General features: G+C 37.3%; 1 protein-coding gene across 1 annotated transcript in view; it reads left to right on the top strand.

The window, feature by feature from the left end:
• The window catches only part of LOC306852254 (pro-neuregulin-3, membrane-bound isoform-like), a 160,976-nt gene that overhangs the window by 84,772 nt on the left and 53,121 nt on the right, over positions 1-23,083 (top strand). The window contains exon 2 of the mRNA XM_079388965.1: positions 19,892-20,024. Within this exon, the coding sequence (XP_079245091.1) occupies positions 19,892-20,024 (133 nt within the window). The remainder of the gene's footprint in view (positions 1-19,891; positions 20,025-23,083) is intronic.

Below are 23,083 nucleotides of genomic sequence, written 5' to 3'. Positions count from 1 at the left end.
TTTTCTCACTTCTCTTATTTTCTCATCTCTCCTCTCAAACCCTCTTTTGTTTTCCCTCTTCTCTTGACTCATATAATCCCTTCTCCTTCTGTCTCTTTTCCTCTTTTCTCCTCGTCTCCTCTCAATCTCCTTTTTTCTCTCCTTTCCTCTCCTCTCATTTTTGTCCCATTTCTTCTCTCCTCTCACCCCCTAGTTTTCTCTTCTCCTCCCATCTCCTCTGTATCCCTCTCTTCTTGATCCGTCTCATTCCCTCTCCTCCATCTTTATTCCTCTTTTCTCCTCTCATCTCATTGTCATCTAGTCTCCTTTCCTGTTCTCCACTTTCTCTCCTCATGGCTTACTTTGTCTTGTCTCTCTTCTCCTACCCTTGGGTTTCCTCTCCTTTCCTACCTGCTCCTCCCCTCTCTTCTCAAATAGCCCTTTACCTCTCCTCCTTCCCGTCATCTCTATTCCCTTTCACCTCATCTCCTTCTCTCCTCTCCTTTTGCCTCCTCCTATTCTCTCCTCCCAACTTCTCTAGTCTTCTCTCCTTTTCCCCACTTTTCTTTCTTCTCCTCGTGTCTTATTTGGTCTCGTCTGTCCTCTCATCCCTCCATCCTCTTTTCTCCTTTCATCTCCTCTTTTTTTCCTTCTCCTCTTGTGTTGTCTCATCCCCTTTCACCTACCCCTGGTCTCCTCTTCCACCTTTTCTCATCTAGTCTCTTCTTTTCGTCTCCTGCTTTTCTCTCCTCTCATCAACATCCTTTTCTCCTAGTGTCTTCTCTCCTTTCCTTTCTTCTTAACTCGTCTCCTCTCTTCTACTCTCCTCTTATCTCATCTCCTTTTCTCTCTTCTCTTGTGTCCTCTCTTTACCTCTCTTCTTTCATCTCCTCTCCACTCTCCCCTTTTCCCCTCTCCTCTGCATTGGCTGGCAACAGTCCATCTTTCGTTCTCTGTGGTTGGATGAATGTCACAGGTTTGCATACTAAACAGGCAGGGAGCCTGGCACTTGGCAGGGCACAGAGGTTAAACAGGATCACACACATTCAGAGTCTGTGTCACTCAAATGCACCAGCACCCAGGGGTCCCATGATAGACACGCCAAGGAGGCAAAAGGCATGACCCCTCACTTGTTTAGAGTGTGTCAGGATGATTGGATCAGCCCAGCTCGTGCAGGAAGCGGGTGGAGGGTGTGCTGAGCTTCAGCCTTGTAATCTTCTTTTCTGAAATCCAGAGAGCTGGCATCTCCTATGTTTGTTTGGACGAATTCAAGCAAACCACTGTTTGGATGAGAGTAACATGGAGATTAGATTGCGGACAGATCTTAATGCTATCCTTCATCTAGGCAACAGTGGCCTACTGCAAAAAATACCCAGCAGATGGCATGATATATAATGTTATGACTTAAATTATCTTCCTTTACAGGCTTTTTTCTGCAAATACTGATGCATGTGCAATTAACTGTGATTCATTTGATTAATTAACTTTAATATTATCACCTCGCCCACATGCAAGGCCTGTGCAGTGGAGCTAATGTCCGACAGCAAACAGACAGAAAGCACTGGCCACAGTGCAGAAAAAGGTCAGTGTAGTAAGTCTTGCATCAGGCCTGTTGGTTTATGTGTCAGTGGGTCCTAATGCGTGCCCCGTGGATGCCCATCTTTGAGCCATATGCTGGGAGCAGAGCCAAGGGAAAGGGAGGAAAGAGACAGGAAGAGAGAGACTCTGAGACTGGCGTGCACACACTCCGCTCTCCATCCTGCTTTCGTGCATACTAAAACCAGGCCACCTGCTAGTAGTACATCACACCCTGCTTGCTTCATCTCACACATGCATACACTGCTGAGACTATACACTACCTCACAACCTCACTGCCCACTACTGAATAACATTTCACTACGGAGGGTAGTGGAGGAATCGCTCGTCTGATTTGTCCGGCGCTCTGAGAGAAAATGGAAAGAGACAGATACAGGTTGAAAGAATAAATAACCATAGCACACCTATACTTGTAGCTTGCTGCTATCTTTCCACTCTAGTACCTCTCAGTCATTGCTTCTTTTTTCCTAGACCGGTAGAGAACTGCCTTTCAGTGACAGCAAACGGGAGTGGGTTTGAAGTTTCCTAATTCAGACAGACCTTTCAGATTCATTTTTCCTGATTTCAGACATAATGCTTTACTGAGGCTTGAGATCTAGGTCATGTTGTTTGCTGAATGTTACTCATCTTAAACCTGATTTTCTAAATTCAAAAGGGTGTGTGTTTCATCTAGCTTAATGTGATTTAGCCAAGTAGGACATGCTCCTGAATCAGTCTTGAACCAACCAATCAAATTTTAGGGAGGGGGTGATATCTAGGGCTAGGTTCAAGGTTAGGATTAAGGATATGATTGTTTTAAAGGAATATTTTTCCAGAACCAACAAAGGATTTTGATTCACTAAATCATGTTGTGCTTTTAATTAAGATGCTCTGGTTGAGAAAATGCATAAGAAACCACTTGTTTCTGTCAAAAGATGAATTTGAATCCATAATTGGATCTTTCTTCAACTACAGGCAGTTTTATGTCCAAGGGATTGATATTTTTAATTTAAAATTATTGTAAAATCATAAGAATAGCCTTTAGCTATAGTAAAATCACTGTACCACACATTCTCCAGTGGCTTATTGCTTTGATTATGATATTTTAAATTATTACATTAGTGTGAAATAATCATAAACTATTTGGGACGGAATTGTGTTAAAATGTTTTTTTTTATGAATGTTAACACAAATTATGACTGTGGCATCATTTTAGCCCCAACAAATTAAAGTTACTGTCCTTGGTTACCAAGGAGACAACAGCATCAGTCAAGAGCTTAAGATGAAATATGAGACATGAGAAAAATATTACTTATTTACATTTTTCGGGCAAAATACTGTTTAAAACTGTTCTGATCTATTTTCACTTATAAACAGTCCTTGATTTTTCCTTGAAATGTGTTCCAGTGAAGAAACAAATGAATCTGTTTTGGATGACCTGAGGGTTGTGTTCAAATAAATAGCAGTGACTTAATGAAAGTGAATAAAGTGCAAATATTTTTAATAGCTTTTATTTCCATATTTCAAATATAGTGGAAAAATGACACATTTAATTCTAAATCAAATTATTAAAAGATTTTATGAAGTCTGTTTTTTTTGTTTGTTTTGTTTTTTCAGGAGGCAAAGAAAAGGAATATTAATCGGTTAAAAAACAGCAATATAGAATTTTTTTCTCTTTAAACGAAAACACTTATAAACTAAAGACATTTTTTAAACTTCAGTTTAAATTACTTAACTAATATTTAATTGTATAACCATTGTTTTTGATAACTGCTGTGCATCTGCGTTGCATTGAGTCAACCAACTTCTGGCACCTAGAAATAGATATTTCAGCCCAGGATGAACAAACTACATTTTGCAGTTCCTGTGAACTTTTGTTCCTGTGTTTTTGCGTTTTGCTTCAGAAACTGCATTTTTAAGGTCACCCCACAAGTTTTCAATTAGGTTGAGGTCAGGGGATTGAGATGCCCACTCCATTACCTCAGTCCTTTTTGTCTGAAACCAAGACGCTGCTCACTTTCTCGTGTGTTTGGGGTCTTGTCGAAACACCCATTTCAGTGGTTTTTCCTCTTCAGCATAGGGCAACATAATCTCTTCAAGTATTTTGATGTATTCAAACTGATCCATGATACCTGGTAAACGATAAATAGGCCAAACATAAATTTGCTGCACGTCTTTGTACATTTTCCCTTCTCCAATAAACTTAAATTGCGTTGTTCTTCCTAACAATGTTTGGAATGGCCTATTTTACTTTGCATTTCAGAAGGACATATATTTTATAACAATGTGTGACACATTGCTTCCCTTCCTCCTTAATAAAGGACAATTAATGACACCTGTATTTTCACAGAATTAATGAATTCTCTCATCAAACTACACACTGCTATTATTTTGAACACATCCCTTTCAATGCATTAGTCAATTACTCAGAACAAGCAGCCAGCGTGTCATGCCAGTTGAGGCTATTGTTTTTTTTTATTACGGTACTACATCCACAAGTGAATTATTTGTAGTGCAGAAATTTCACTACTGCTAATCACGGTGGTTCATCAGGTTACTGATGTGGCACTGCTATTTTTTTTAACACAAGTGTAAATTTTAAGCAAATTTTTATTTTAAGTGAACTATTCTTTTAATATTGTGGATTTGGGATGTGTTAGCAAAAGAAATGAGTTGGCCATTCAATTTAAATGTTATATCTATCACAGAATTCTATTAAACACAATATATAATTTCAAATGTTGAATATTGTTAGAATCTGAAGACTGTTGAAAAGTTGAAAAAATCCCTGATTAGTTTACGTATTTCTTAGGAATTAACAATAGAATATTTACAATTTAACATTTGAAAAAGAGAAAACAGAGGAAGTGCAGCAAATCAAACAGCTATATACACAGTTGTCAGTTTTGCTTTTGTTCATCGACATTTTTTTGTGCAGGCGATCCAGACCCCTCATTCCTAGCACTTCCCTCACCCTGTCTCTCTTTCACTCTCTTGTATCTCAGTCCCTCCCATTTATGCTGGCTCTGCACATCCTCCTGTGTCTCAGCTTGAGGATAAATATTTCATTGGGCGTTAAATATAGCTGTGCTCACAGTGAAGCTGACGGAGCTACACTTTCTCTCCAAGAGAGGAGTAAAGGGGGGGGGGGGGTGTATAAGACAGGTGAGGCGAGAGGACACCCAGCTCAAAGGAGACACCCCTCCATACTGGATCAGACCTGCAGCTGTTCTCTTATCGCCAAGGTTACTCTGGTCAAACACCCAGGGAAGTCTGTGAAACATGTGCTGCAGCATGTTAGGAGCAGCAGATTGCCTTTGATAAGGCTTCACTACAGTAGCTGGTTAAGCTTATCTGTTACATTTACAGGAGAAGTCTGTTATCTACTGTGTCTTCAGAGACATGGCTCATTATAACTCTTCCTCTTATGGAGAAATATGAGACCAAGCAGAAACATAAGGTAGCTTTGTGAGCACGGGAGAATAAGAGACAGAGGGAGATAAGGAGGAGAAAGAAGAAGGCGAATAAGAATAGCGAGATATAGGGACTGGGAGAGAAAGAGAGTGCGCGAGCTTAGGCATGCATCCTCGGCGCTGGATAATGAATACATGAATCAGTTTGACGTTTTGAGAGTGTGGGAGGCAGAGCGATTTGAGCAGATCAAATGATGAATAACTGGCCAAATCTGCAGTACATCAGGAGACTTGGGAAAGCTAAAGGGTCCTGGGATTGTTGCCTTGTGCAGAAAGACCTCATAAAAGACAATGGTGTATAATCTTGATCTCCAGTGTCGAGGATTTTAATGCTCGTGTTCCTGCTGCAGGACATCAGCACATTGCAGGGATAATGTGCAATAAAATATCAACTAATGGCCTTTGTTTGACAAGTACAGAGAATCTTGTACCACTCAGTTTTGAGCTCTGTTCATCTATCTATCTATCTATCTATCTATCTATCTATCTATCTATCTATCTATCTATCTATCTATCTATCTATCTATCTATCTATCTATCTATCTATCTATCTATCTGTCTATCTGTCTGTCTGTCTGTCTGTCTGTCTGTCTGTCTGTCCGTCTGTCCGTCCGTCCGTCCGTCCGTCTATCTATCAAGGTCCATTCTCATTAAGAAAGCATTTTTAAAGCATTAACTGAAGTGAAGTGAAGTGACATTCAGCCAAGTATGGTGACCCATACTCGGAATTCATGCTCTGCATTTAACCCATCTTGTTCACTACATAAAATTCAAAAATTCTAATTTTATTTGTCATATACATATACATACATAGTACGACATGTAGTGAAATGTATTGTACGACTGTCCAACAAAATTAAGAAAACCTCAAGTTTACAAAAATACAAATAGAAAATAAGTACAGTAAACATATATGGAAATAAAATCAGTACAAATTCAGGAATTGAATTAGTATCTAAAATACATTATCAAGTAAATTCTGAATGTTTCACAAGCCTGCTGTCTACATAGGCTGATTTCTTAGTTTGATGTTAGCTTGTTGCAAAGCTAATGGGGCAAAAAATTCAATAACATACAAATATTGATGAAATTATTCATTTTAATTACACTGAATTATTTTTAGTTCAGTGCTTCTCAGAGTATTGCATGAAATATATGTTTATAATCACCATTTCTCCCATCTAGTTCAGTATCTTTAATTTATTTTTTCACAGAACTTGTTGCAATGAATTCTGGGATTGCCTTCACCATTAAGAACATGTACAGTGCTGCCTTAGTACTTGACTAAGGCAAAGTACAGAATGCTAGAAGGCAGCATAAATAAATTGCCAGCTTTTTTAACAGCCTTCGCATCAGGAACATCTGATGCCTTAAAATTCTGCCATGTTCTGTAGATTTAAGATTACTTTTATCTATAATAAAACAGGAAGGTTGCAGCATTTACATTCGTTGCTGCTTTCTGTTTATACATTCATCACATTATGAACCACTTATTGTTTCTGTCACATGACCAACAGGTAATGAAGTTAATAGCTTTTTAGAGACTAGGTGAAAATCCACCCCCTTGTTCGTTAAAAGCATACAATCTGCACTAATATGCCTCTACATCATCTTTTTTATATTATCTGTTTTCTTTCATTCAGGAAACATAAGAACCCTTTAGGTGGTGCTGGGAGATGTTTGTGAGATGTTTTCCGGCTTATGAATGAAAGGATTAATAATTCATACCATTTCAAGTTGTGCAGTTAAAAGTCATTTATGGACTATCATAGCAGAGGTTGTGAAAGCACATTATTTGCCTTTTATATTCTACTAATGCATGTGAGACATTTCGCTTAATTAAGGATGTTTGCTTTTAGCGCACTAAAACCATTTAGATTTGTTCCCTGTCCAGTCCATCATGATTCTCTATTTTGAATGTTTTTGCCATGGCAGACTCTCATTTATCTTCACCAGGCCTCTAGTTTTGTCTTAATTGTCACTTGCATTTAGTCAAGCACACTTTGTTCAGCCATGGCTGTCATTGTTTCCAGAGGACGTAATAAGACAAGTCCATTCACCTATCTAGATCGCACCCTTTTCTGAGAGTTATTCTGTCTGATTTTTTTTTTTTTTTTGTTCAGAGCAGTAATGGTCTCGTTTCTGGTATTAATCTGTCTTAAGTTTTCCCTGTCTTCACCTCGCAGGGGGATTTAATGAGTCAGTCTCCTTTTCCTCTCAGGGGAAGTCATCTGTCTAGACACTTTCAACTCTTCTTAACAGAGCAACAAATTGTCTTCCCTTGGTTTTCTCCTGTTCAATTATGGTTATTTTAGACAGCTGTAATGAACTTTGCAGCATCTTTATATATTTACCCAATGTGGAAGGCATGCTGCGATATATTCTCTATGGTATCTATCAAATAGGTTTTCACTAAATGCAAAAAAATGTACATCCATTAGACTAAGTGGGTTTTATGCCATTCAATCCTGATTTTCTTACTTCCTTAATGTTCAACATCAATCGTCCCTGCTTTAATAAATATACTACTTCAGACCTCTTAGACTGAGACTGACCAGGAGATCCATTGTGATGATGTTAATGCAAGCGCAGCGCGAAAAAACACTGTTCGGAAACTTCAACTGTCTGATATGTAAAGGTGCTGTGCTGGCGCAGCGATCCATTATACGAGTTTGTTGCAGTTTTGCTTGCCTCATACATGCTGTCATCTGAGCTTTCTGAACTGCAGGAATATCTAAAGGAAAAATGGGCAGGGTACTTCACTTTAACATTTTCTTTCTTTCTTTCCTTTTTTAATTTCATGGTGGCTCTATGAACAGATTAAAATGTGCTATATTCATGACCAAAAATGATTTTTGGTAGCATCATGTCTTACAAAAGTAAGCCCTGTAGCATTCTCTAGCTTCGTCCTTTTTGGAAGTAAATCATCTTTTTCATCTTCATTGTAATTCAGAGGTGAAAGCTTTTAATTTGCTTGGAATAATGAAAATGCTCAAAGCACAGAGTAAAAATGCTCATGCAACACTAAAGGCATTAACAGATCTATATACTTAATCCATAACCTCAGTGTGTTTCAGGCGATCATTGGTACTCATCATTTATCTCCATTTGCTAAAGTAGCCTATTGTGAGTTTGGCTTTCTGCAGGTTTTTTCACACATAAAGACCCTGTAGGTTAAGTAGGGATGGAAATTGTAAGGAATTTACGACTGTTTTTTTTTAAAGCGGCACTGTAGAATTTATGTTCAATTTGCACATGAAATCACAAAAACAATTACTTGTTTTATACAGGTTTCTGTAACAATTACAGGTTTTAACATGCCCCCTGTCTACCGTTTGGTGGCCAAATAAAAAGTCCTGCCCAAACCTCATGCCTTCTTTTAGTACATGGAGTAGGTCTATTACTTTCATCACATTCAGTTCAGACTGAAAGCCTCAAGTCCACTAAAACATGATACGGTATCAGCACAGTCCTGCTGTGCAGGAAACACTGTCTGAGTATTTTAGTGCGCTGTTCCCTCCACAGCTGAGAAAGAATGGAGACATTCTGGAGACATTAACAAAACTGAATGTCATGAAGACCATTGAGTTCCAGTATTTATTTGTTTTAGTTTTATTTTTTAAATGTAACCAGTTCTCACTCCCCAATACTAGTTACTTATTGCAGAAAGTTGCCCCAAGGGCCTGTCATCCTGACCGGTGAAGGACAGGGCACGCTGTTACTGTGTGACAGATGTTTGTGTGTACAGCCATTATGAGCTGTCAGTAAGCAGAAGCGTTCATGGCCCGCCGTCCCTCTGACAGTAAAGGCTTTTTGATTGGGAAAACATGGCGGAGACGGAGGAAAGCAGTCGCTCGGCAGGTGCTGCTGCACCTTTCCTAAAACAAACTGGGAGACCGCCCGATGATTTTTTTGCAAATGGAATTTCTGCATCTTGGAATTCACGCATGAAACACACTAAAACAGAGAACTCATTACATATCTGGGTAACTCTGTATGTGTTGTTTCTTCTACTGACACAATTGTGGGGAACTCGTGAACGCGACCGCCATATTTTGCTGCAGGCCACGGCGCTCGCAAACATAGTCGTGCCAATGCCACTTGCTTCATGGTGCCAATACACCATATATTCAAACGTTTTAAATGACGGGCGAGCATGTACCCGTAGTGCGCTGCGCGAGCGGCGCTGCTTCAGAGGGATGGTACCAGCAAGTCGGACTCGAGGATATTCTGTCTTTCTCTGCACGGTTCTGCTTCTATGTGGGGATATTCATCTAAACCCCGGGCCTGTGGATTATCAAGATCGTGTGGACGCTCTACAATCAGCTGTTTCCACTCATGGGGTGGAAGCGCCGCTGACCCATATTCAAGGCTTCAGCGTGGGAAAACGAGGTAACCCCCTGACAAACTCTGCTCCTAAGTTCTTTCCTGAGAAAATATTAACATCAGTGATCCATGCTAAGCCAGCAGCAATTGCAAATACTGCCGCCTTACTTAAACAGCAGCAAATGAAACTGTTTCAGACTGTGAATCACGCGAGCGTGCTTTGGAATCCGAAAATAAAGCCGAAGGGCATTTTCGGAGGACACTTAAACATCCGCAGCATTGTTTCAAAGACTGAGCAGATTGAACATTTGTTAACGGACTCAAATCTTGATTATCTTTGCTTAACGGAAACTTGGTTAACTCCTACTATTCCCTCTTCTATTGTGAAAGTGTCGGGATACACTTTGTATAGACGCGACAGAAACAAGGGTAAAGGCGGCGGCGTGCTGATTTATGTAAAAGATCACATCCAAAGTAAACAACTGGACATCAGTGATTGTAACTTGGAGTGTGTGGGGACTACTATTACTTTATCTCCTCAAATGACTTTCTGTGTATTAGCAATTTATCGACCTCCTAAAGCTACTAATGATTTCTTTATGTCTCTTGGTAACGTACTTAAACAATGTGATGGAAAAGAAGTCATTCTTTTAGGTGACTTTAATTTAAATTGGTTTGAGAAATCATGTAGAAACAAACTTAAAGAAATAACAAAACCTTTTCAAATGACACAACTATTAAGTAAACCAACTCGTATAACAAGATTTTCTCAAACCTTAATAGATTTAATATTGACAAATAAACCCGAGAGAATAATTAAAATTTATAATCTAATCACAGGCATGTCTGATCACAATTTAATCCTAGTAGCTAGAAAATTGATAAAAACAAGGTGTAAGAACGAAAATCCAATGAATAGTAAAATGTGTATTGCATTCATTCCAAAGAAAGATTTACAACTGGTTGAAAAAGATTTAAAACAAACAAAGTGGGCAGACATCCTGGAGAAAAAATCTTGTGAATAGGGCTGTCGTGATCTTATGTTTGCTGTAAATAACATCATAAGCAAATATACAAAAAATAAGCAAAGAAAGCGACATGCAAAACGAAATCTGCCATGGTTCAACAAAATAATTTGGGATATGATGAAAAAGCGAGATGTGGCGCTAAAAACATTTATAAAATCAGGACTAACAACGGATCGATTTGCCTTTACAAGTCAAAGAAATAAAGTTACAGCTGAGCTTAGAAAGGCCAAAGCCAGTTTTTTTCTTGAAATCATTAGAAATGCACAAGGTAATAGTAGAATGATATGGAAAACTATTGATAAATTGATTGGAAAAGAAAAGTCAAAATGTGAGAATATTCAACTCAATATAAATGGAAAAGTTATTGATGACTCTTTTGCAATAGCAACAAATTTTAATGAATATTTTTTAAACATTGTCCAAAAACTGGCTCAAAATTTTCAAATTGTTCATTCCCCTCTTATAATCAGTGACAAATCTGATTTTAATCTTGGCTCAATAACTAAAATTAAAGTTGAACTGTACTAAACAGCAGCAAAGCAAAATATATTTATGGACTCGATACTTCTTTTCTGAAACAATATAAGGACATCTTCTCTGATCCGTTGACAATAATGATCAATCAATCGATTAGTGTGGGTATTTTTCCAGCAGTTCTAAAACCGGCGATTGTCACCCCTATATTTAAGTCTGGAAACAAACATGACATGAACAATTATCGTCCAATAAGCATCCTCCCAGCTGCATCAAAAGTGCTCGAGAAGACGGTGGCGGAGCAACTTACCACCCACTTTGACTCACAAGCTCTCTTAAATCCAATGCAATTTGGTTTCAGACGGAAATACTCAACAGACTCTGCCTGTTGCTACTTCCTGGAAACTATCAGGGCATATGTGGATCAGGGAAGGGTGGTGGGAGCAGTCTTCCTTGATCTGCGTAAAGCTTTTGATACTGTCAATCACCAGATACTTTACAGTAAATTAAAACAATATAGTCTCTCAGAGCACACCCAAAACTGGATAAGATCTTATTTGAGTGACCGACATCAGTGTGTACAAGTTAATAACATCCAATCTGCGTTTAGAGCCACCTCGATGGGAGTACCGCAAGGGTCCATTTTGGGACCCTTGCTTTTTAGCATCTATATAAATGACCTCCCTAGAGTGTGTTCGGGCGTTGACGTAATTATGTACGCTGATGACACGGTGATCTTCACTTCTGGGGAAAACGAGCTGGAGGTTGCTGACAAATTATCAAAAGAGATGCAAAAAGTTGCAGAATGGTTGCAGACGTCCTGTCTGACTTTAAATGTAGATAAAACGGTTTCAATGTTTTTTTCAAATAAACGTAAATTACAACTGACTCAAGAAATTCAAGTTAATGGACAAAAAATTAAAAATGTAAATGAAACAAAATATTTAGGTCTGATACTTGATTCGAACCTTAGCTTTAAAAGTCACATAAAAAAACTTGGTAATAAATTGAAATTTAATTTGATGAACTATAAACATATCAGAAATTCATTAACTATGGAAGCCTCAAATATATATCTTAATACTATGATTGTCCCACATCTTCTGTATTGCATGTCTAGTTGGTCTCAGGCATGTAAAACATCGTTAAAATTACTTGAATCATTATATAAAAGGGCCATAAAAATTCATGATAAAAAGCCTCGCCAGTACCATCATTGTAAAATGCAAAGTAAATACAACACATTGAGTTTTGAAAACCTCATTAAATATAATCAAATTTCTGCTCTATTTAAAATTATCCATAACATCGCTGCTCCCCCTTTGAGAAAATTTGTCACACTAAATTCTGAGAAAATTTCTAGAGCCACACGGTCGACAGTCAGAGGAGAGTGCAGTGTTCCCAGACGTAGAACCACATATGGCCAACAAGCGTTCTCTTATAAAGCAGTGAGCCTTTGGAATACTCTTCCAAACGAAATTATTTCATGTACAAACTATAGTACTTTTACACGCCTGACCAAACAGTGGTTATTATTAAAGCAAACCTGTACACACTGAATGTCTGTGATATGAATGGTGTAAATTGTGAGTAAGTGAGTGATAGATTCCTGAAGTGGAGAGTATTTTTATGATGTGAGTGAAGTAATGCTTCCATGTATTATTTTGTATATATTTTATGAATTTGTGTAAGTATAATATCAACCTGTCCAGGGACTGCGGGTGGAAATTAGCATTTTTTGCTATAACCTGGCACATGACATCTCTTCTTTTTTAGACTAATGTTTTTTGTGCATTGTCCCTGATCAAATAAATAAATAAAATTCAATTCAAGGCTTACGCTTTTATGCACAAGCCCCCAACACTAACCTCCATTTGTCCATGACAGGTGGCCCCACTGGGTAGGTGTGAGAGGGAAAAGCAAGGTGGAGGCTGTCAAAGGTGACCATGTGCGTAGGTGACATGTGTCATGGCCTGTACATAGTGAAATGCGTACAAAAGAGAAATCAACTCTTACAGAGAGTTCAAATTCATTTAATACATCTCTGAGTAACCACATGGCAGAAGTACTCCTATAATTAAACATTATACAACAGTTAGGTCTGTTTCTCAGATTTGGTGAATTTGACAAATTTGGCTGAACAGCATTCCAAGAAAGATGATATAACAGCCCAACAGTATTTTTTTCGGTGATTCCTTCTGTAAGATACATTGTTGCACCAATAGATGGTGTGGAGTGAGTCACTGAATCAACCTGTATAAAATTATGTTTTTAAAAACACTGCCGCATCCAGCAACTAACAGTTGACTGACTGTATGGGAGAGTCACTGAGTCATTTACAGAACCAATTCATTTTAAACACTGATTCATTTAGGAAGGAGTTGGTCATTGAATCATTTACTCAACCAATTTGTTCAAAACATTTATTCATTCAGGACTGAAACAAGTGTTTTTATTTATGATAGAGAAAATGAATAATTGGAAATAGCAAAACAAAAATAGACAATGTAACTGTCAATACTATGTCTAACAAGTAAGTTACCCAAAACTGACTTATTGAACCATTATATAATAGCAAAATTACACTCACAGTCATGCTGTTGATCCGACTAACATAAATGTTATCACACCAGAATTTTTTTTTCATCATACTACTTCTACCTTAAAAAAATATTTTTGTTGAACTTTTAATAAATTGCTGATTTAAATTAATTAGACATGCTTTTTGGTGAAATTTCTTTGTAAAATGTAATATAACCATTAAAACAAAGTCTAGAAAAATTTAAACGCAAAAAAAAAAAAAATGGAATCCAGAAACATTTTTATAGAAAAAAATTGAATTTGGAAAAAATAAAACAGAATTTAGGGGGCTAAAAAATGGATTTCATAGTCCTACATACTCTGTTCTGAAACACTATTAACCAGCAGATGAGCGAAGTGTTACAAACGCCGAAACGTCCCAGCAGTTTTGAACTGTATATCAGCCGTCCTGGGAAGCCACTGGCCAATCAAATTAGAGGACCAGAACTAAATATTGTATAATCCAAGATCTTGACCCACAAAAATATGCTCTTAATAACTATTTTTGTTAGTGAACACCAGATACAGTTTCCTACATAATTTATTCTAATATATTGACATACATTATTCAAAATATGCAAAACACCAATGAATTGACGGGGTTTATGTGTGGTGCTTGTGTCCCAGAAGCTCTGTACGCTCAGCGGTCAGACACAGACTCCCTGCCTCACTACACCACTCAGGAGAGAGCAGCAGGGTAGTGGGCAGTGGTGCATGATGGGAAAGCTAAGCCCAGGTTCCCAGAAGACCTTCCAACTCTGTGTGTGTGCAGCGTTTGATGTGCAGTGCAGTAAACAGCACAAAAGAACTCTGCTCGTTCTGGTGTCTCCCCCGAGATATGCCAGCGCATAAGCACACTAATGAGCAGGGTGATTACGAGAAGGCTTTCAGGAAAATGTTACAAATGTATATGTGCATTCCTGTCTCTGCTGTGACAGAAAGCATGTGTGTTTTTACACATGGATATGCATGGTTTGTCAGATATATGGAGGTGATTAATAGTGATGTGCTTTTAATATTTTAAATCCTTTTTCCTTTCATCTCTTCAGTTTGGGTGTTTTGGGACTAGAAACCGAAAGAGAACGCCAGGGAAATGTAAATTAGAGTTAGAGATTGCTGCAATTTTTAAATTGGTTGATTATTTTCACAGCTGAGTTGTTGAACTGCTGTATTACATACGTTTCATAATATAAGACATTGTGTGCAGAACTAGCTAGTGGAACAACTGCCTATGATTTGCTCTTGTTTTCAAAGCTACTTGAACAATTTTAATCTGCTGTAAGTAGGGGAGACCAAGGCAATTGCGCTTCAAAAACATTTTTACATTTTTCTTCAGAATTCCCAGGCTATTATGTGTCACCTTTGTTTGTATAGCGCTTTTAACAATGCAGATTGTGTCAAAGCACTTAACAGTATCAAATTGGAGGATAGTGTCAGTAATGTAAAATAATAAGATTAAACACTCAATTTTCAGTTAAAGGCATTTCATTATTGAATGCAGATATGTCATTTTCTAGCTCAGTTTAGTTTAAATAGTATCTGTGAAATCAAATTGACGATAATCGCTAGAAATTAAGTGTCCCCAACTGAGCAAGCCAGAGGCGACAGTGGCAAGGAACCAAAACTCCCTCTGTGACAGAATGGAGAAAAAAACCTTGGGAGAAACCAGGCTCAGTTGGGGGGCCAGTTCTCCTCTGGCCAGGATATTATTGGTTATTTATTGATTTAATTAAAATTTAAAATTTATTATATTTCTATTTTTATATTGTTGCAATTTCTAACAATAATAGTATTATGTAGTTAGGTATTTTATTATATTTTTAGTTATTTTGTTTTATTTTTATTTTTATTGTATTTTTTTTTGTCAAGGTTTTCCTTGGGGATATGTCCCCGGGGCTCATCCAGGTGTCCAGCCTCCGCCGACGATCAGAGCCGCAGACATCATCTTCCGGCACCGATCCTCTATCTGATCCAGACACGGACTGAGAAACAGAATAAGAAAGAAACAGACAAATATTAGCATAGATGCCATTCTTCTTACGATGTAACGAGTACATTGTGTGTTATAAGGAGTGTTCCCGGTTCCGGTTGATCTAATTAATGCAGCCTATGAATCCTTTAACGGATTTGAATAATATAAGTGTATTAGTGTGTTATGTGTAAGCCAGGTTAAAGAAATGTGTCTTTAATCTAGATTTAAACTGACAGAGTGTGTCTGCCTCCCGAACAGTGTTAGGTAGATTGTTCCAGAGTTTGGGTGCTAAAGGCTATTACAAATGTATCAGCTGTTTTAGTATGTGTGTGTGTGTGTGTGCATGTAGAGAGAGTATCAATTGTCCCTATCACAGGGATTGTCCACTTCACCTCACATGAGTACTAATATCATACTGCTTGCATACTTATTAATAAAACTGAACCGTTTTCTGCTTTATTCTGGCACTATTTCTTTTAGTTGTCAGAAATAATTTGTGTACAGTCATAGTTGGACCTAGGTAATTATTATTTGAATTATTATTATCTTTTTTTTTTTTTTTTTTGCTAAAAGTAATTGTTTAATTAAGTAGAACAGTACACTTGGTAGTTTTAATGAAATTATGTTAATTGTGAATTAAAAACACTTTCAGTTTGGTAATTAAAATTTTTCTTTCTGAACTAATGTTGTTGCATTTGCCTGGACTCTACTGTAGCTACCAGCTATAGTGTTTGCAACTTTTAACCAACAACCTATCGGTAAAGAAAACATATGTTTAAACTCGAAGCGTTCAAACTTTAGACCGCAGAAAAAAATATTGGGCATCAGATTTTTACATAAAGTGACAAGATTCTTTTTCTCAGGCAGAGAGAACACTACTGAATATCACATATGCTGAAAAGTGTCATCACTGTTACTGAAGAAATCTTGTGTGTTACATTTTCCCCTGGTCTCCCTGACTACATTGATACATATTTTTGCTCTCCTGACTCAGAATATATGCATGTTCACACATAGAGATAGTTGCGGTATTACTGTACATTTTGTTTTAGGGTTGTGTAGTTAAGATATTAATCAAACGCGTTAACATGCCTACTCTTTCTCTCTTTCACATGAAGCGCTGGAAAGTCTGATTCATTTCAGTGATATGGTTAGTGGGACTCTTCATTTAAATGAACCAGTTCAGAAAACAATTCATTTTAAACCACTCTAGACGCCTACACATCATTTTACTTTCTTTTGAAGAAAAAATCCAAAGACACAAAACGAGATGTGTAAATATATATTTATTATAAAAATGTGGATAAATTATGGAGTTTTCTTGTTTTAGTGGCAGTAGATTCAAATAGCTTACTTAGTGCTCTAAATGCATTTAAAATAAATGATCTGATGGTTATTTAAACAGACATTAATTGTTGTTAGCTGATTGAATCTTCACTGTAATTGAACTCCAGTACTTTAAATGATAAGCTGTAGTTTCACATTAGCTCCCACTGCAGGATTTATTCATATATTTACCTTTTTCAGTGTGCATGAAAGGGTGGACATGTTATTTTTTGTCCATTAGCTCATCACATACCATTTATTCAGATGAATAACCCACAGGGATTTCTGATTCAATTTTGAACTGCTGCAAGACTGTTTCATACACCTTATCAAGGGACTTACTTGTGTAGATTGCCTTTCAGAAAAAAATTGGCTAATTTTAAAGCGACCGGGATGAATCAAATGTTATGACAAACCATTTTGTGAATAACAAGAGGGGAGGATTTATCACTAAATAACCAGAAGCTGAGCAATTATCATGTCATGCATGAGCTGGCCGCCCATGAAACCACACTGTCTGATGTGCAGAGAGCGCTCTTGAGTCCCACAGTGCAGGTGCACAGTGTGAATGCACTTGTTTTTCCTCTGATGGCCTCAACTGGGAGAATGGGATCTGTGTAGTCATCTTTATTTATTTCTACGTACTACATCAGCTGCCGTTAGATTTTTTCACATTTGTAAAAGTTTGTCTTTACAGCAAAGCAGGTTGTGGGCAGAGGAAATCATTACTTCCCTGCAGACTTAACTAGGCTGGGTGGTGGGGGTCGTCGTCCACATGCTCTGAGTTTCTGTTCTGTTTCAATAACCTGTCAATAGAAAGCAAAAGAATAAAGCACGCATTGTGGGTGCTATGCTTCAGTGCTGTCTCTGCAGGCGTTCTGTACCTTTGATTTAATAAACACATCAATGATCACTTCTAAAATGAAGCTGATTGCTAATAGCACTTCCGAATCCCAGAGCATCGATTGCAATGTTCATTAATTCGCCGAGCACTTCCGCCACCCCCCTTGAGATCATGTGTTTATAATACAGGATTTTTTTATTCCTTTTAATATAGTCCTGTGCAGCGATTATTGCATGTTCCGCCAGTCCTCGCCTGCTGATGGGCTCAATATCGCAGACTTTATGAGCACCTATATTAGAGCTGCAGTGGTGAGAGATCAGTTCATAAGTAGCCCTGGGTCACACAGTAAACACTGCTGATTGCCGATCGACTGGCTACTCTGGGTTTGAAATGCTACTCTGGAGAAAAATGAGACTAATAATCTACCCAACAGAATCCTCCGTTTTAACAACAAAATGTGCAGATCAATGGTCATTTGATCGATGCTTCTCAGATGATTTATACCGAGTCATATAACTCCCAGTTTCTATGGACGTTTGAACAAGAGGATATGAAAAATCCAGTCGGTTGCTGTCTGAGGGCTAGTATAAGGCATTTTGTGCTGTTATTGTATTGTTTATGGTGCAAAGCAGTCGCTTTTGGCTACCGTGTGACTCCACGTAATGGAGTCATCCATCGCAGCTTTCTCAAACGAATGAAGCATCTTTGTTCTCGTTTTCTCGTTTCAACAATTTTCTAATCCGTCATCGTCTTCTGCACCAGTGACCCGAGATTTATCCATCAATACGTGAGAACAACAGATTGATTTGACCTTTCCTGTGTTACTGCAGGTGTCTGGTGCTATTTGGATTGCCTTGTTTTTGACCAGGAAGCATGCTTGTAAGGAAGCTCCTACTACAGATGTAGCTCTCGATTGGGCAGCGGCGTCTTTGAATGTCTCTGCTTTATTTCATCATGTGGCAGATGTCTGGGAGATTATGTGTGTGCATGCTTTGAGTGCATTGTTTACTGCTTATGGACATGGTTGGTGGCGGTAGGACTGTGTAAACATGTACCAGGTGCCGCAGGCCTTGGTTTTGTGTTCAGAGTGACTGCTAACAGCCAAGCAGATGTTGATGTCCATGTTGAAGTCAAGCAAGAGAGGAAGAGTCAGAGGAACTGGATTCAGAATCAGATTAAAAGGTGCAGGCTGTCTTTTATAAACAGCAGTCCTGTTTATGTGAATCATCACTGCAGTTTAAACAGAGAACAACATGAATGTGCTAATAGCTTTGACTAGCATCATGATTCATTATGCTTCAGTCTTGATCATGTTCATAAATACCACTAATTAAATATACTAAATAGCCAATGCATTATGGTCCCCTTCTTGTTAAGTGCTACATTCTGTGATAAAGCGAGCATACATATATGATTCATCCTGGTTAGTTTAAAAGAACAATCAGAACAAATTGTTTCTCTACAATGAATCAGAATACCCAAAGCGTCATATAAGAGGGCAACGTTTCAGCTCGTTTAAATATTAGCTTTGTAGAACTGACGGTGCAATACTATATTAAAATAAATAGTTTTGTAACTCAGGATTTTTCAAATAGGGGGTCTCAGTCATAAGTAATTTGGTTCAGTAAATATTACTTATTATACATTATTATTATTTTTTTTTTGTAATTAATATTTTTTGTGATATTGTCAGCCATAGCTGTAAGTTAATACATCTGGTACTTATATGCGTATATGAGTAAATACATGGGTACCCTAATGTTGGGTTTAAAAAAAAACAACATCAACTAAATATTTTATTTCACAATATAATTATTTTATTATACATATAATATTTTACATGTGTGTAATATTTGCTAATAATATGTATATATGATATGTAATTATATACATTTTCACAGTAAAAGCCTACTTCCAATAAACGGTCCCTTACAGCTAGAATGGCGTAAAAACGTTTGGGAAAAAAAATCCTTGTTGTAGCTTATTACATGTGGTTTATTATCTCTGATGGCCTGTGTCATTAAACCCTCATACCCTATATAAGCTCTATAATAGAATCTAGAATATTGGTCTTCACATGGGCTCGTTTGAAATCAGTGGAGTGATTGTGAAACCATCGTACTTGAACGTGTGATTCAATTAACAACATTCATGTCATAATATTGAGAAATCACCCAGAAGTAATTTTATCACTGGAATGGACATTATGGAAATGGATGGTTTATTAGTGTTTGATTAAACATGTTTAATCTTGATTAGTCTCTTTTTGTCCCCCCTCATCTTTCTTGCCCTCCTGTGTCTCTTTCAAATGCAGTTGCCCCCACAACCTCCACTGTACGTTCGGAGTTCTTCAAGCCGTGCCAAGACAGTCAGGAGATGGCCTTCTGTTTGAACGAGGGAGAGTGTTTCATCATCGAAACAGTGGCAGGTGTACACAGACACTGCAGGTGAGTGTTTGTGTGTGTGTGTGTGTGTGTGTGTGTGTGTGTGTCAGATTAATATGGCTTTCCATTTTTACCAATTCTTCAATGATGACAAACTCCTAGCTATTACCCTTTTTGTTACTAATCCATGTGCAAATGCACAAAAAAACAAATACTGTTGTGACTGTCTGCACTGGACTGGCTTAACAACGTATGCTGAAAATCACTAAAATACAGAGTGCAAATTACTCTAACGATGTGAGATGAAAGGAGGAGTCATGCTGAACGATGTGGTCTATTTTGGACATCTTGGCACATGCAATAGTTGTTTTAAAAGCCAACATTTCAAGGGTATAATTAGAACGCTAACCCGCCACGTTGGAATGGCTGAATGACTTAACCTGAAGAGTGTGATGCATCCAACTCGTTCAGAGATGAGTGGCTTTGCTTGGAACAAATAATTGCAGGGTTGTTTTGCTGTGAGATACTGCTGTTTAGCACAGGATGTTTCTGTAAATAAAAGAATCTGTCATTAATGAGTATACGGTCTGTGGCATTCCTCAAGGAAAGGGCTATAAAAAGGTTGAGAACTGATTGCATTTTAAAATAGTGTTAAAAAGGAATGATGTTTTGTTAATGGTTCTTGCATGTGCATGCTTCAATAATAAATGATACTATAATAAATACATGTTTTCATAGAAAATCTATGAAAAAGCAGTTATGTGTAGAATGCAAAAATGCATTCAGTGTAAATGGCCCTTAAAAGTATACAGGAAAATAACAGTGTTAATGCAAATTGCTCAGTTATGAAACATTGAGTTAGCTGTAAAGCAGCTCTACAGAAGATAACTAGTTCACTTTCGCTTCAGTTTAGTTCAATAACGGTCAGCATTGCTTCAATTATGGTTTTACTGATAGCAGTGGTTTCATTATTCAGCCAGTTCAATATTGATTAAATTCAATAACAGTGTCGGTGTTGCAAAGTTAGCATTATAATCTAGCTCAATTCTGTTCAAAACTTTTGTTCTCATCCAACGAGTCCAGCTAAATCAAAAATATTACTGCATATTAATTGTTTTAAATAAGCCCTTTTAAACAAACTTATAGCAAGAATTGATGTAAATATTTAATTTTTAAAATCATCTTTTATTTATTAATTTTATTCCTTAAAGAATCATTAATAGAACCATTAAAGAACCAGAATTGTTAGGAGAAATCAGAAGCAGAAACATAAGACTGGCTGTAAATCTGAGGGTGCTTTGCCATGAGAATTTGCAGATGTTTAGGAATATCGGTTTAGTGTTATGCCCTATCAGAGGTTCACTTTACTGCACCCCAAGCCCCTTTTCAGCTCACAGACCTATCTGTCTTCTCTTCATCACTCAAATGTAATACTGTTTTTTAAGTGTTTATTTTTAAAAATAACCATCGCTACCTCTGGCTGAAGGCTTAACACCGGCTAATGTTCAGTACAACAACATCCGGTAAATGTAATCAGAGGTTTTACCCATATTATTGCAGTTATTTCTCGCCTTAATTTTCTCTTTTATCCTTTTTTTTCCATTTGGCTTTTTATCAATCCCACTAATGGGATTGTTGTTCCCAGTCATTGCCATGGTAACAGATCTTTGGTGTTCATTATATGCACACAGATAATATAGAGTTGTGTCCAAGTACTGCTGTAATAAGAACTATTTATAATTTAATGTTCATGCACAGAGAGGGTGCCTCCAATATCAGTCGTTTGTGCAATTGGGAATTGTTTTCCATCACCTTTATTGCACTTATAAAGTGAACAGGGGTAATGAGAAAACCCGGTTTCTCATAATATTAGCCATGGACGTTCATAATAAGTAAATGTGATATATTGTTGTATCTGTTAATTAAAAGTTACATTTTAAAACACGCTGTGTTATTTTATCACAGTTTTTTGCCTGTAAATGTCTAAAAGGATGGCAGAAAGAGAGCTAGAGTGGAGAATTACAGTGTAAGGATTAATAAATAGAATGTGTCTATTTCACACCAAGGAAAATCTGACAGGAGGGATTGTTCGATGCACTTCACTGAAGACAAAAGATAAAGACGTAGATGTATAATACAGGAGTAGGATCTTGGAAACGCTGGTAGGGGTATTAAGAGATATGACTTGACAAAATGAATCATATTAATGATGACAATATCCTCTTTTTCAAGTTTCTTATCAAGCTCTTTCTTTTCCGAAGAACAGTCACGATTAAGCTGTCAGATCTCGACACATAGTGTTAATCCAGGAAGCCATCTCCTCTCCTTTTCACTGGCCTTAGGGAGGACTCGCCGCTCTCGTGTCCTCTTTAACGCCCAAATAACATCTGAAGGATATTAACCAAGACTATATAGTTATGGTGTGCATAAATACATTAATTTTCACTCAAGAATGTAAACATCCTACGCAAACTACCTTAGTGTTGTCTCAGCTACAGAGGAGGCTGTGTTAAGAAGATGAGACTGAAAAAAGACACATGATGGTATAAAATTTTGGTTACACTTATAGTGTTACAGTGTAATTATACATGTAAGCACTAAGTAAGTAAATTAATAACACATGCTTATTATAGGGTTAAGATTAGAGTTAATTGCAGGCATAATTTACTGCTATTAATATAGTACGTACACGTAACGTGTAACAACGACACTGTAAAATAAAGCGGTAACACTTTAGAACAGGGAACACTTATTAACTATTAACTACGACTTTTGCCTCAATAAACTACTAATTTGCTGCTTATTAATAGTTAGTAAGGCTGTTAGTAGTTGTTAAGTTTAGGTATTGGGTAGGGATGTAGAATACGGTCGTGTAGAATAAGACATTAATATGTGCTTAATTACTACTAATAAATGGCTAATATTCTATTAACATGCATGCTAATTAGCAACTAGTTAAGAGACCCTAAAATAAAGTGTTACCAATAAAGCATTACAAAAATTTCAATATCATGATTGCTGAAACGATTGTTACAGTATTGAATTGCATTACAAAAACAGTTTAAAAAGATAAAGTCATAAAAAATATGCTGTCTTTAAGCATTTGGTGCTCTGTGACAAGT

Source organism: Barbus barbus, assembly GCF_936440315.1.
Source record: "Barbus barbus genome assembly, chromosome: 32".
NCBI classification, from domain to species: Eukaryota; Metazoa; Chordata; class Actinopteri; order Cypriniformes; family Cyprinidae; genus Barbus; species Barbus barbus.
This window is presented reverse-complemented; position numbering and strand designations above follow the sequence as displayed.